Below are 13,944 nucleotides of genomic sequence, written 5' to 3'. Positions count from 1 at the left end.
AATGTCTTGATAAATGCCCTCTGTTGCTTTCTTGGAAGACGAATTTAGAAACACACTGTTGCAAAACAGAAACATATTTTGCACAATAAATACTAAATTTTGCATCCTCTTAATGTCTAATACCTCATTTATTGGCATATATGCAGTAATATCAAGTACTGTGTCTCGCACAATGGACAATAAACAAAATTCACTTGATACATAAAACTTTTCGTTTTAGATAAATATTTCCAGTATTTTTTGGATGTTTGGTGTTAGCATTTTATTATTTTCCATGTATTATATTAAATGTATGCTAGATTGCATCCACGTGTATGCCAAGCATATTTGTTATAAATACTACGGTTTAAAAAACTTAGCACATAATTCTGTACGTAAATGCTATACAGTTAAAAAGTAACTTGATTGAATTCATTCCAATAGTTGACTTTTTCAAGTTCCATCACTTTTGCCCATCATTTGGGACTGGAGTTCCCATTGGTTGTGTACCAGGTGGTGTGCAAGAGCATACCCTTGTGTTGTTACCAAGGCAAAGAGCATTGCTGGCCTCCTGGCTGGAGTTGCCGGATCAGCAGACGCAGACGTACAAGATGGTGCTCTCAAAATGGATTAGGAACCTGTTATCTATTAATATAACCCATCCTCACCCAGTAGCCGCTCATGCAGATTCCAGCTGCATATTGGGTGAATATAGCAAGTTAGACTCGACAGTCCACCCCACTTCTTGTTTATTAGAAAGAAATAGTATATTCCTAAGAAAGCCGCCGAGATAGAGTTTCAATTACATGGGAGGGGACTGTAGGACACAGATGTCAGTGAAGGTGTTGAAGTGGTAGGGGCCTCACAGCTTAAACAACCTTGCTTGTGGGTGCCCTTGCGACCCTGCGTGAGCTTTATTTCCAGCTGGCACATTCTCACGCACTGGAGCTGGTATCAGTTTCATTTAGTGCGCTGCCAGTTCCCTTCCACTATGGCGCTTGCTCTTCCTTGTGGCCTGTCTGCTTGGCATTTATAGGTTTTTGCTTTGGGCAACTGGTGCCCTTGTTTTGTTGATGCCTAAGCATGGGCTTACCTTGCTTACCGGTCCATCTCCAAATCCTACTTGTGCCAGCCATCTGTGAATGGGAATGAGCCCACAGCCCCTGCCACCCCTCAGGGTTGTTCAAGAAAGCGAAGAGAAAGGGACTGGCCAACAGGGCAGAGTTGGAGGGAAAAGGGCAGTTGAGAGGGCTGGTGCTGAAAGCAAGGCCTGGAGGGCCCAGCAAGCAGCCCTCACTGGAGCTGTAGCTCAGGCTGGCAGAACCACCTGGTTCAAGGCCAGTGTCTACACAACGACCTAGCCAGTTCCAGGACCTCAGGGCAGGGCCAACAGGGGATAGCTGGGCTGGAGGGCCTGCAGCCCTGACCTCTCACGCCCCCACCACAGCCAGTGTGTCTCTGTGTTCCCATGACACCTGGCATCACACATGCGGACGCTCAGCCAGACAAGCTTCTCCTGTTGAATCTCTTTATTTTTTCCTTAAAAACTGTCTTTTTTTTAATTGTCATGGTAGAAATACAGAAATACCAGAAGAAGGAAGTGGAAACCTCCATGAGCACATTTGGCTTCTCATTTCCTGGTGTGCCAGGGAGGGAGGTGCAGAGACCTGTCTAAGGTTACATACCCTGGAAGTGCCAAGGCCAGGATTTGAACCCATGACCACCTGATGCGAGAGGACGGCAGGTAGGGCTTGAGAAGCCACCAGTTCCAGGACTGGCTGTGTGGCCTCAGACAAATGCTCGATTTCCCTGTGCCTCAGTTCTCTCATCTGGAAAGTGGGGATAACCACTGAGAGGAGGTAATGAGCTCAAACCCCATCTCCCATGTCTTCAGGCCTCATGAGACCCCTTTTCAATGTGACCCACTATGCCTGTCCCCAGTCCTTTCACAGCAACAGAATCTATGACTTTAGCTGGGTATGCAGGCACCCAGAATAAAGGCTGGATTTCCCAGCCTCCTGTACAGCTAGATGTGGCCATATGTCCAAGCTCAGGCCAACGGGGATATAAACAAAACAAAAAAAAAACCCAAATCCACTGCTGTCGAGTCGATTCCGACTCATAGCAACCCTATAGGACAGAGTAGAACTGCACCATAGTTTCCAAGGAGCACCTGGCGGATTCGAACTGCTGACCTCTTGGTTAGCACTTAACCACTACGCCACCAGGGTTTCCAACAGGGGCATAAGACAAAGTAAAGTGTCAACTTCCACGGAGAATCTCTAAAGGGTTAATAGTGGTGGTGGTGGGGGGGGGCGGGGGTGTGAGCTTCTCTTCCCTTTTGCCTCCTTGTTGGAATATGGATTGGATACATGGAGCCCCAGCAGCCATCTTGGGCTATGAGGTGACTTGGAAATAGTGGCTGAAGAGAGCGCCATTGATCCTGCGTCCCTGCTCACCATAAGGGACCAACTCCAGACTTTGACACGAGAGAGATATGAACTCATGTCTAGTTTAAGCCACCACTATTTTGGATTTTGCTGCTATTTACAAACACTGTCCTTAAGCATACATTTTTGCCATATTCAAGTTCCACATATACTTTTTTTTTTTTTCTTAATGGATTCAGTTTTAAATTGGCCTCATCCTGAATACCATGGAATCATGGGTTTGGTGAGCTGGCTTATACTTTTTTTTTTTTTCTTAATGGATTCAGTTTTAAATTGGCCTCATCCTGAATACCATGGAATCATGGGTTTGGTGAGCTGGCTCTCTGTAAACACTAAAATAAAAAATGTATATATAAAAAAAAATTGACGGAGTGAGGATCCCAACAAATACTCTCCCTAAAAGCAATAATGAAACTAAACAGAATTGTCAACAACAATTTCAGGACTCTGGAGATCCATCAAAGGCATTCAACAAATTGAGAAGTGTTTATTCAAGAAAAACTACTGAACAGCAGGTAAGAACGTTAAATTGTGGTATTTTTGCCTGAGGCTGCTCCCATCATGGTCCCCAGGGCTAGGCCAGTAAAGGTGGCAGCATCGTGGCCGGAGGGGCTGACTTGGTTTGGGGCTTACTGTTGGAAACAGCCGAGATCTCAGTGTGGACTGAATGGGGAAGGCCAACGTCTCACAGCCGGCCTGAGGTTGCTGATTAGGTAACAGACTGGTTAGGTAACAGACTGGCAAACTAGCCAGAAATTTAACGGGAGATCCAGAGGATGAGACAGCCATTGTTGGCTCCACATAGCCCTGGTGGCCTGGCCAGCTATGCACATGCCCAAGGCTGCATGTACGTTTGGGAGACCCTGAAGAGAGCGCCATTGATCCTGCGTCCCTGCTCAGCGGGAGGCTGTGCGCAGACACTGAGGGAACATGAGTGGGACTGGCATGGGGCCTGAACAAGATCCACTGGCAAATGCGGGGAAGCCTCACCGATTCAAAGTGTTTGACTACAAGCTCTGACCAATCACTAGCTTACCACTAAGCTAGGCTGACCCAGGGGCTATTCCTTGAGGAAGCCAGGCTTAAAAATAAAAAGAATTTCAAAAACAAACAAAAAACTGAGAGACATCAGCAGCTGCACACTGGGCGATACAGACACACCCTACAGTTAGTTCAGGCAATTACTACATAAACAGACAAATAAAACAAAAACACCCCCAGTGGGAGAATCAGAATTCAGAGTTGCTACAAAAATGTGTCCATTTTTCAATAACATAAAATTGCAAGAGAGGAAACAAACAGGAAAGTGTGGCCCATGTTCAGGAAAAAACCCAGCATCTCTCTGTGAGGGGGTCCAGGCATTGGATTTAAATAAAGACTTCAAAGCAGCAATTGTAAACAGCTATTATAAATAAAGGGGCATGGAAACCAGACCACTGGCAAGGGAACAAACAGAACACAATTAAAGAGAATGTTGATACACAGTGAAAAAGGGAACTAATGTCAATGAACAACTTGTACAGAAATTGTCAAATGGGAACCTAATTTGCTGTGTACACTTTCACTGAAAACATGATAAAATGCTCTTAAAAATAAATAAATAAACATGTTCAAAGAACTAAAGGAAACTGTTTAAAGAATTAAAGCCTTGGGTTGCTATGCATGGGAACTGACTAGACAGCAATGGGTCTGGTGTTTTTGGTATGACAATGACTAATCGAATCTCAATGAAGAGACAAAATTTACTAAAAAAAAAAAAAAAAAAAAAAAGGGTTCCGGACCAGGAAGCCCCCCCTGACCACCTGGGCTCCCCATGACACCTTGTGTTTCCTGATTCATGGCACTGACCCCTCTATGTGATGCCTGCCTGGTTTTGACTGTCACCCCTAACCCTGCCCCAACTGACTGCAGGCGCCCAGGGGGAAGTGACAGAGCTGCTTATTCCCTGAGGGTGAACAAACAATGAAGAACTACAATGGCACACAGTAGGGCCAAGCGCCTGGCAAAGTCCTTTTCTTTTGCCTGGGCCTCAGCGTCCTCCTCTGTGAAAGAGGCCACAAGGGTTCTGGCAACGGAAGCAGGAAGACAGGGATCTGGATGCAGTGCAGCCCCACACAGGCCTCCAGTCGGCAGCAGTCGCCACCGTGCCGGGAGCCCAGGAAGCCAGGAAGGAGTCCACCAGAGGCAAAGCTGTGAGTTTGTCGTCGGTTTAATTTATTACTGTTTGACATCCAGTGACACTGACACACCCCGCCGGGCCTGCACGCCCTGGGCCCCGGCGAGTCTGACCTGTCCCATAAAATACAGTACGAGGAGTGGACGGCAACACGCATGCATCCACGGCTTACACTACAGTGATTCCAAACTGCGGCTGCAACAGTACTGCCAGGAAAGGCAAGGAAAAAACAGGTATCGTGTGTTCCCCAATTCATAATTCTTTTTTTCTTTTAAAACAGTTAATGCTGTTACAAACGCTACTGATGCCAGGACAGGGTCAGACACAAACGGTCCTACATCTTCTCTGCTGTATAAATATGGAAGATTTGTGTTTATACAGTTTTACCCCAGGTCGGAAACTACATCTGCTGCTACCTGTTACTGCTATCTGGAACGAGGGGCTCGTGGTCGAGACTGTGGAATGTCGGCACTCAGTCTTCCTCACTGCCACTTCCTGAGCGGTCCTGGATGGGGGCAGGAGGAGAGAGCAGTGAGGGGGCCGCCCATCATGACCACCCGCACCCCAGGGCACTCTCAGCTGGGACCTGGCTAGGCTTTAAATATGTGTGTTCAATGAAACACCTGATGCAGGCAAAAAAACCTCTTTTTCCAGGTGTGAACGAGCAGCAGGGAAGGGGGTGTCTTTGGCTTTAGGCCCTGCTGTCACAGCCATGACCCAATTTCCTTCTTCTCCAGAGCCACTCACTGGCCCCTATGCCCACCTGGTTCTTTCTCGGGATCTGGGAGGTGGCTCGGCCCTCCCTGCTCCTTCCCACTGCTGTCTGTCTTTCCTGGTGCTCTGACCCATGGCCAGAAACCTGACCTTGCTTCAAAACCATGTTGGTTACTCCTGACCACAGAAGATCTTTGCTTTTCCAAAGAAGCTGTAAGGAGCTCGTCAAGGGCCACAGAACACCCGGCTGGATTCAGACTGGGCAGGAGGACACCATCACAGTCCTGACCCTCCTCTCCAGATAGCTCGGTCACCTGCCCCACATCTAGGACTTCTTTCAAGTCCTCGTGAAGGTCATGGGCATCTTCTGTTAGACTTATTCTGAGGCAGTTGATTTTTTTTTTTGACATTACCTGCCTCACCTTCAGACGCTGGAGTTCATGACCCCTGTCTGGATGCGTAACAGGTAAAAAACTAAACGAAAGAGTCACGACCAGAATTTTAGGCACTGCAAATACAGTAAAACCTGGGAAAGCTGGAACCCGTGTAAGGCAGAAACCTGTCAGAGAAGGAAAACGAAAATATTTTCCACCAATAGGGAGTGATAGAAAAGTGGTAAGACTGCACCCTGTTAAAGGTGGAAAATGGGAGTCCTGGAAAAATAAGGCAGTCCTGTCGAGTTCCGGCTCTCACAGTTTTCACTGTAATAAACTACGTGAAGATGGTGATACAGCTGGAGCAGGCAGGAGAACAGCACTGAAGACAACCTGTGGTATTTTCTCCAGAGGCACTTGAGTTTTTGTTGCTATTGCAAATGGCGACAAGACAAAACTAGCACTAGGACGAAATGGCAAACGGCACGCTGTGCCAGGAGGCTCACAGGAACCGCGGCTGCATCAGGGGTGGCCAGCACATCTCAGCTCACTGCAGCTGCTCCACGTTTTCCTTACTGAGGATCATGGGACTTTTTTTAACCTACTAGTGTCGTCCTGAAATCCTCCTACACCAGCCAGAGCAGCGGAACAGGCACCGGTGCACGGTGTGTGCTCTGCAGGGCGAGGAGCAGGAGTGGGGATTGTCTAATCTCTAGTCCCAGTGCCCTCCCAACCCACTCCCACCGCCCTCAATGAACACCTGGCTCCTGCCTCTGCATCGAAGTCCCTGGGGTGCTGGGTAGTCTGCCTCAGGTGCACCCACTGACCACCCAGTCACCTGCAGGCATTAGGAGTGAGTGCTGGCTTAGTTGCAGGGGCCTGGGCTTAAGTGGTGGCTCTGCAGGTACCGGATGTGTGACTGGGGCAGGCCACGTGACTCTGTGCTAAGTCTCCCATCTGCAGAGTGGGGCCCTAGAGTGTCTCCCTTCACGGGGTGCTGCATCAAGGCCTGGGACACAGTGATGGCCCTGTCCAAGGGGATTGATCACCAGTGACCCCAGTGCAGTTGGCAAATCTGAGACGTGCAGCTGGGGTGCAGCCCACCCTCACCTGCCCTGAGGAGCTCCTGCCATCTGCTCCTGCCTGCGGGTCCCAGCTCTCACCTCCTCCTGCTCCTCCTCACTGTCATCATCGCTCACAACTGGCTTGGCCCGGGACCCCCGGCTTGGCCGCCGCCGGCCCCCCTTTAACCGATCCTGCGCCTTCTCCTTCCGGCCGAGTTTGATCTTCACTTTGACTGAGCGGGCTGGGGTGGGCATGAGAGAGAAGAAAAAAGATGTGAACTTTAAAGAGCACAGCACCATCTGAGCCAGGACCCTGGTATCCTAACCACAGCAGGTGGGCTGTGCCCCCACCTCCCTCCCACTCACCCTAAGACTCACACTCAGACTCTGAGCCTTCCTCCTCGCCCTCCTCCTCCTCCTCGCTCTCCTCGCCTTCGCTGTCATCCTCTTTCTCAATTTTCTGCCTCACACTGGTGAAGACCGACTGTAGGACAATGGAATCTTCATAGATCTGGGTGGGAGACACGTGGGCTTGAGTCGCCAGGGCCTGATGGGAGGGCTGTCTGCTCACCCAGCCCCACGGGGCAGAGGAACACAGGCAATCAGTGCCCCAAGAGTATCAGGCTTACGAAATGCTCCGGGAAAAGGTTTCAAGGCCGAGTACACAAGTTTAGGGATGGCTGCAGGTTCCTCCCCGCTTGAAGAATCACAGGGAACCTCAGTATTCACAGGCCCTTCAAAGGTCAGTGGTCCCTGCAGTCCCTGTTCAATGTAGCCTCTTCCCCAAACTTAAGTGACTGTAAAAGCCCCTTGTCAGGAAGACTATCCCAACTGTACTCTGCTGAGTTGAAGGTGTGAGGGGTTTAATTTCATCACAGGAAAGACCCACAGGCTTTTCTTTTCGAGAGTGCCTCTAGTGAATTTATAATTCCAACATCCACACGGCATCACTCGCGAGCCACAGGATGAATGGACACTGAGTTTATTTTCTCTATTTTCCTTGTCTTTTCGTTATGAAGACACATTACTTTTGTAATCAGTAAAATATTTCAAGTTGTTAGGAATTTGTTTTAATCCATTCAATCCAAAAGGGTCCAGGGACACATTGGGTTGGAGCTCCGGCTGTGAGGGGGGCAGAGGCCAAGAGTGGGGGCCACCCCCACCCGGCACGGGCGGCACCCTCACCAGCGAGCCCTCCAGGTTGAAGGTCTGCGCGTTCTGGCACAGCAGCATGACGTCCTTCTCCAGGTCATTGAGGCTGCGGTACTTGTGGTTGCGGATGCGCTCCTGTGGGGAAGGGAGAACGGGCCTGACTCAGGGGGCCCCCACCTCGCCTGCCTGCCTTCTCCCCACCGTGTGCAAGAGGAGGACATGCTGAGCTGCACGGGTGAGGTCGGGGGCCGTGGGAAACCATGGAAGAGCCCTGAGCACAGCTGCCCCCACACACTCTGGGCGCCCCTCCCCCAACGTGGGCCACTGGGACCCTCAAGGCCAGAGAAGCCAGTAGTGACCAGGCTCCCTCCCTGATGTGTTCCCACATATCCCAGCCACTCTCGGATGGATGGGGTTGCCGGGAAGCACCCGGGGACAGATTTCCCCCAAGACGCTGATGTGGGGGAGCTGTGGTGTTGAAAGCCGCTGGGGCATTACCTTTATCTTCTTAAAGTCCACGGGCTTGCGGATGAGCTCATAGTACTCGGGCAGCTCCTTTCGAGAGGGCAGCTGGATAAACACCTCGCTGAGCTGACGTCCACTGCTACTGCAGGGGGGACACAGCCAGTGTCACTCAGGGTCCACTGCCCTGGGGGCCCCAACCCTGCCAGCAGCTCTCCAAGAGCCCCAGTGTTTGTGGGTAGAGAGGGGGAGACTTTTAGAGTGGACACAGGAGAGAGTCCCTGGGTACGTGCTGTCCCATGACTTTGGGTGAGAGCCCACCACACACAGTGGGCATGACCAGCGCTGCTGGGCCCAGGAAGCAGGTTTGAATTGTGGCCCTGTGGCTGACCCCTGGCCACCATCCGGCCTCCCTGCCCCTGGAGGAAGCACATTCTCGTGCTGCCTCATGCTGCAAAGCCTTCATCACCTGCCACTGAGAGACACTCAGCAAGAGGTGGAGGAGCAGTGATTTACGTGTCTGCGTCTGCAGTTTGCAGCTGCAGTCTGCGCGGCTCACAGACACACTGCAGGCGGCACTGGGAGCCAGAGAACTTCAGAGGATTTGGCAAAAAACCCTGAAGGAAGACAAAAGCTGTTTTTCAGCTCTTTCCACTGAGAAAGCTCTTCTTTTCCACCCAGGAGTAAAGAAGCCACACTGGCAGCCAGGATTGCAATGGTGCCTTGTGCACCTCGTCCTGGGCTTGTGGGGAAGTGTGTCCATGGAGTCACCAGGTGGTGGCTCTGCTGGGGACAGGCAGGCAGGGACAGCTGGAGGAAAGGTATGAGGAGGGAGTGAGCAGGGCAGTTCAAGAACTGAAAGACGCTAACGTGAATGAGCTGAGAAAACGCATCTGATTATTCCGCTCTGTCACTTCAAGACAGGGATTCTGTCTCGAGGACGCCAGCGTCCCAAGCAGGCCTTCCACAGGCGGGTCCTGCTCAGTCTGGTGAGGGCAGATCCTCTCCACCCTGCCCTGCCCCACCTCCCACGCTTTGGGCTTTCATCTGGGTCCTGCTGCCAAAATGTCTGGCACACTGCCCACTCCTTCTGGCTACTGTACCCTGGCTTCAGACCCTGGAGGCGGACAGAGGCACAAAGTAGCTGAACGCAGTATACTGCCGGCTCCTTAGGAGATGCTCACGCCTCTTTTTGTATCACGAGCAGAAATGGTGCCTCGCATCTAGGTCAGCCGATTCCGTCTTCGTGCAGCGAGAAGGTGCTGCCAGACCCTTGGGGAGGCTTGTGCTGTCACTGAGCTGAGCCCCTGAGTCCTGGCAGCTCTGGCCTCCTCACCAGCACCACTTTTTCACCTCATTTTCTTTTCAAGCAAATTCTCAAAGAACCGAGCATCCCGTCCGGATGCAGCCAGCTTTTTGTTTACTCTTCTGGAAGGCAGCAGGGACAATAAGATTGCTTTTGGATTTTGTCACAGACGGCTCTGACTTCACAATGGCATTAAGGAATTGATCTGCCTCAAGCGCCACCCTGAAGCCTGAGCACAGCTGGGACCCAGGGCCTTTTCTCATCTGGCATTTCGGGCATCATGAGATCCATGTACCCTCTCTCCCCACAGGAGCCACCGAGCTGCAGACCTGTCTAAGGGGACACACACACACACACACACACACACACACACTGGGTTGCGATCCTGCCCCGCACCTCACTTGCCCTTGACAAGGGCCACCATTCAATCCTTGCTCTGGGCTGGCATGGAGCCAAACACTCAGCACATAATTCCTCGCTAAACTCAGAAGCAGGCACTAACGTAAGTCCAATTGTTCTGACGAGGAAACTGAGGTGAGAAGCTCAGCACGCCCCGGCCAACACTGCCTGCCTTGGATCTCCACCTTCGGAGCCTTCCCTTCAGGCTGTAAATCATGGAGGGTGTCTGAGGTTGCTGGTGCCCGGCAGGCACCCAGGAAATACGTTTCCAGCCACATCTTCCAGCCCCTGCGTGGGGCCAGTTGGCCACAGAAAGGTGAGGACACGCTGTCTCTAAGCCATTGTACCCCGCCCACCGTGCTGGCTGGATCCCCAAGCCCCTGCAGGTCCTGTGTTCCCACAGGCAACTGGGATTTATTTGCATCAGCTTGGAACATAAGAAAACCCAGCTGCAGTCCACTTGACGTGACTCCCGGCGACCCCGTGTGCCGCAGGACAACTGTGCTCCACAGCAGGGTTTGCAGTGGCTGATTTTCCAAAAGCAGATCACCAGGACTTTCTTCCAAGGTGCTTCTAGGTGGACTGGAACCAGTAACCTTTTGGTTAGTGGTTGAGAGTATTAACCCTTTCTACCACGCAGGGACTCCTGGAAAGTTAAGAACATGCAGCAAAACATGCTTGCTGTTCCCCTTTGGATAAGCAGACTAGGAGGTTGGCAAAGGGGCCACCTGCCAACTACGGCCCTAAAGCCCAGGCAGACCCTGATCCACAGCAGACCCCTCCTCAACCCTGCTGTCCTCTCTATGGAATCGACTAAGCAAAGACGGGTAAAGAGCCCCTTCCTTCTCATCTTGATAGCAGTGCTCTACGCCCTTGACTGCGCTACACAGCAAGAACTACGTTTGAGGAGGACCCACACGCACAGGAGAGATACCAGAAGGAGAGGCTTCCTGAGGCAACAGTCTCCCTTACCAAGTGCAGCCTACTCTGATACTTCCTATTCTATTTCAGTGTTTGGAAACGCCAGTTGTGACCTGCTAAATCCATTCCACAACGCACCAGTGAGTCCGGACACTTGTGTGAAAAGCCCTGCCCAGGAGATGTGGTGGGTATGCTGCCAACAGGCGCTCCGGGATCACGTGGGCATGGCGGCAGGTGGCTGGGAAGAGAAGCAACAGTGGGTGTGTGTGGCCCTCTCCCAAGGGCGGCTCTCTGTAACACAGGCTGAAAGTTTATAGTAAGACTCTCTCCTCCACTGGGCTAGGAAGAAATTACTTCTGAGAGCAAAGAACAGGGACCAACGGAGTGGCCCCTCATATACCTTTGGGAAAGTTATGTCCTTGAGCCTGACATCCTTCTCTGGGTAACAAGCTCAGAAAGAGGATGGCCTGGGACTGGAGGTGCATATGAGGGGTCACAGGCAGACTTTTAAAATCCCCTCCCTCAGATGGCAAGGACCTCTAGGAAAGCGCCTGGCATATTTTAACTGCCAAAACACCAAGATGTCATTTTTAATCCTCTGGACTAAAGAATCCTTGTAGAGTGCTCCCTGCTGGGCTGTTGCAGCCCTCCAATCCTCTTCCCTCCCTCTGATCACAACTCCATCCTGTACGGGGACCCCGCCCCCACAGCCTCCTGCCTCACAGACTAAACCCAAAGTCCTTTGATGGCAGCATGGCCCTCCCGTGCTGCCGCCCCACCAGCCTCCTCATGCCCCCCTTGGGTTTGTGTGGCTGCTGCTCCCCAGGTGGCCCTGGCTCTTGCCTTCACCTCAGCACAAATGCCACCTCCTCAGTGGGTTCTCTGAGCCCCCATGACCACTATCCCCACCCACCCCCAACCCAACTCTCCCTGATTTCTCTTGATAAAAAGGAATTATGTAGATGTTAACACAAAAGGCGCAAGTCTGGGTCCGTGAGGGGCACACAAGGCTCCTTGAATCCCGTCATCCCACCCTGGCACGTACCCTTCAGGGGGCTGCCACACTGACCTCTGGCCCCTGGCTGAGCTCTGCCTCTGCTTGGACTGATATAAACAGACTCCCGTAGGTGTACCCCGTGTCCTTGTGCCTTTAATTCGCATTTCCTCGATGCCAAGAGCCTTTCTGTGGCCTTGTTGGGCATCTGATAGCCTCTTCCATGCAGCCCTGCTCTCCCCCAGGGAGGCCTTTGTTGGGTTGAGTTTCCTGCAAATACTCCCACCTGGTGTCTTCTGATGAATGGACCTTAGTTTTAAGTAAATCCAAATTACTAATATTTTCTTTTATATGCAGTGCTTTTCCTGTCAGAGAAATCTCCATCTATCCCAAGGTTATACAAATATTCTCTTCCCTTGTAGAAGCTTCGCTAGTGTCTCTTTCTACATTCTTAGATGTGAGGTTAGTTGTCCTGATTGGTTTTTCTCCACTGCAGCACCCATCTTCCTGTTGTATCACAGGTGCCTGCCTGTCCCCCAACCAGAACATGAGCCATGAGGGCAGAGACCCTGCTGTTCTACTGGCCACTTGGTCTTTGGCCCCTGGTACACACTAGGTGCTCAATAAACATCTGCTGAATGAAGAAAGGAGTAAAGGTGGCACCGGGTGGAAGTCTCACACTCATGGACCGAGATTCGAGCCCAGGCCTGGTTCCAAGGTATCATGGATTGAATTGTATCCCCCGAAAATGTCTGTTGACTTGGCTAGCCCACGATTCTCAGTATTGTGTGATTGTCCACCATTTTGTTATCTGATGTGATTTTCCTGATGTTGATGAGGTGGGATTAGTTGCAGTTATGTTAATGAGCAGGACTCAATCTACAAGATTAGGTTGTGTCTTAACCCAATCTCTTTTGAGATATAAAAGAGAAGCAAGCAGAGAGACATGGGGACCACATACTACCAAGAAACAAGAGCCAGGAGAATAGCATGTCCTTTGGACCAGGGGTCCCTGCGCTAAGAAGCTCCTAGACCAGGGGAAGATTGGTGACAAGGATCTTCCTCCAGAACCAACACGGAGAGAGAAAGCCTTCCCCTGGAGCTGACACCCTGAATTCGGACTTCTAGCCTCCTAAACTGTGAGAGAAATTTCTGTTTCTTAAAGCCGTCCACTTGTGGTATTTCTGTTATGGCCACACTAGATAACTAGGACATGAGGTCATGCTGTAATGGGGTGGGATCTTATTGCCCCCCACCCCTACCCCAAGTGATTGTTTACATACCACCCTGTTCTAGAAAATACTTGTGACAGCAACTACCCAGAGCGAGTCCTCCAGGTCAGCAAAAACTCCTCTGTGGCCTCCAAGCAACGCATCTCCCATTTGGCCTGAGGGGGTCTGAACTGGTTCCTGCTATGTGCAGCCAGAAAGTCCCCATGGATACATCCCTTCAAGTCTAAAACCAAATGACAACACGAGGAGGAACAAAGGAATCAGAATAGATCAACAGACCCCAAACAGGAGGAAAAAAGCACAGACCATCAGTACCCAAGAGATGGTCCATGTCCCTTCCCTAACAGATGGTGAGACCGAGCAGCTATGCGAGTTTGCTAGAGACACGCAGACGACGGATGGCAGTCAGGGCACCAGCGCTTCACCCCTTGGTGAAGTCACAACCTCTCCCACCCATTCTTATCTGCGGCCATCAACAGCCAGAGTCAAGACTTCAGGCTTGTGGGTCATCCGGTCTGTGTTGAGACTCCGCTGGAGGGCTGGTAGCTTGCTGACCCTTGGTCTCTATCAGGGATGGAAGCATACTGCCTGTTACCCTTGCTTCCTCATCCTCTGACCGTGGTAGACACTGGTAATCCATCACAGCACCATTCTGAGCTCAGCCCCAGGCAGCACAGCCATCAGTGCAGATGGTACTTGAGAGAGAGCCTACCTGCCAAGC

The 13,944-nt window shown here is 51.2% G+C and overlaps 1 protein-coding gene across 5 annotated transcripts in view; it reads right to left on the bottom strand.

Moving 5' to 3' along the window:
* Positions 1-233: 233 nt before the first annotated feature.
* SMARCA4 (SWI/SNF related, matrix associated, actin dependent regulator of chromatin, subfamily a, member 4) overlaps positions 234-13,944 on the bottom strand; it is a 105,354-nt gene continuing 91,643 nt past the window's right edge. For 3 of the 5 annotated variants that reach the window (XM_049876906.1, XM_049876909.1, XM_049876907.1), the window contains 5 exons: positions 8,408-8,516; positions 7,943-8,044; positions 7,136-7,268; positions 6,857-6,999; positions 234-5,110 (listed from right to left, as the gene is read on the bottom strand). In XM_049876906.1, coding sequence (XP_049732863.1) covers positions 5,078-5,110; positions 6,857-6,999; positions 7,136-7,268; positions 7,943-8,044; positions 8,408-8,516 — 520 coding nt within the window. In that variant the 3' untranslated portion in view covers positions 234-5,077. The remainder of the gene's footprint in view (positions 5,111-6,856; positions 7,000-7,135; positions 7,269-7,942; positions 8,045-8,407; positions 8,517-13,944) is intronic. The other 2 variants (XM_049876908.1, XM_049876910.1) reach the window with 1 other exon arrangement.

The sequence above is a fragment of the Elephas maximus genome, chromosome 3, assembly GCF_024166365.1.
Source record: "Elephas maximus indicus isolate mEleMax1 chromosome 3, mEleMax1 primary haplotype, whole genome shotgun sequence".
Classification (NCBI taxonomy): Eukaryota; Metazoa; Chordata; class Mammalia; order Proboscidea; family Elephantidae; genus Elephas; species Elephas maximus.
This window is presented reverse-complemented; position numbering and strand designations above follow the sequence as displayed.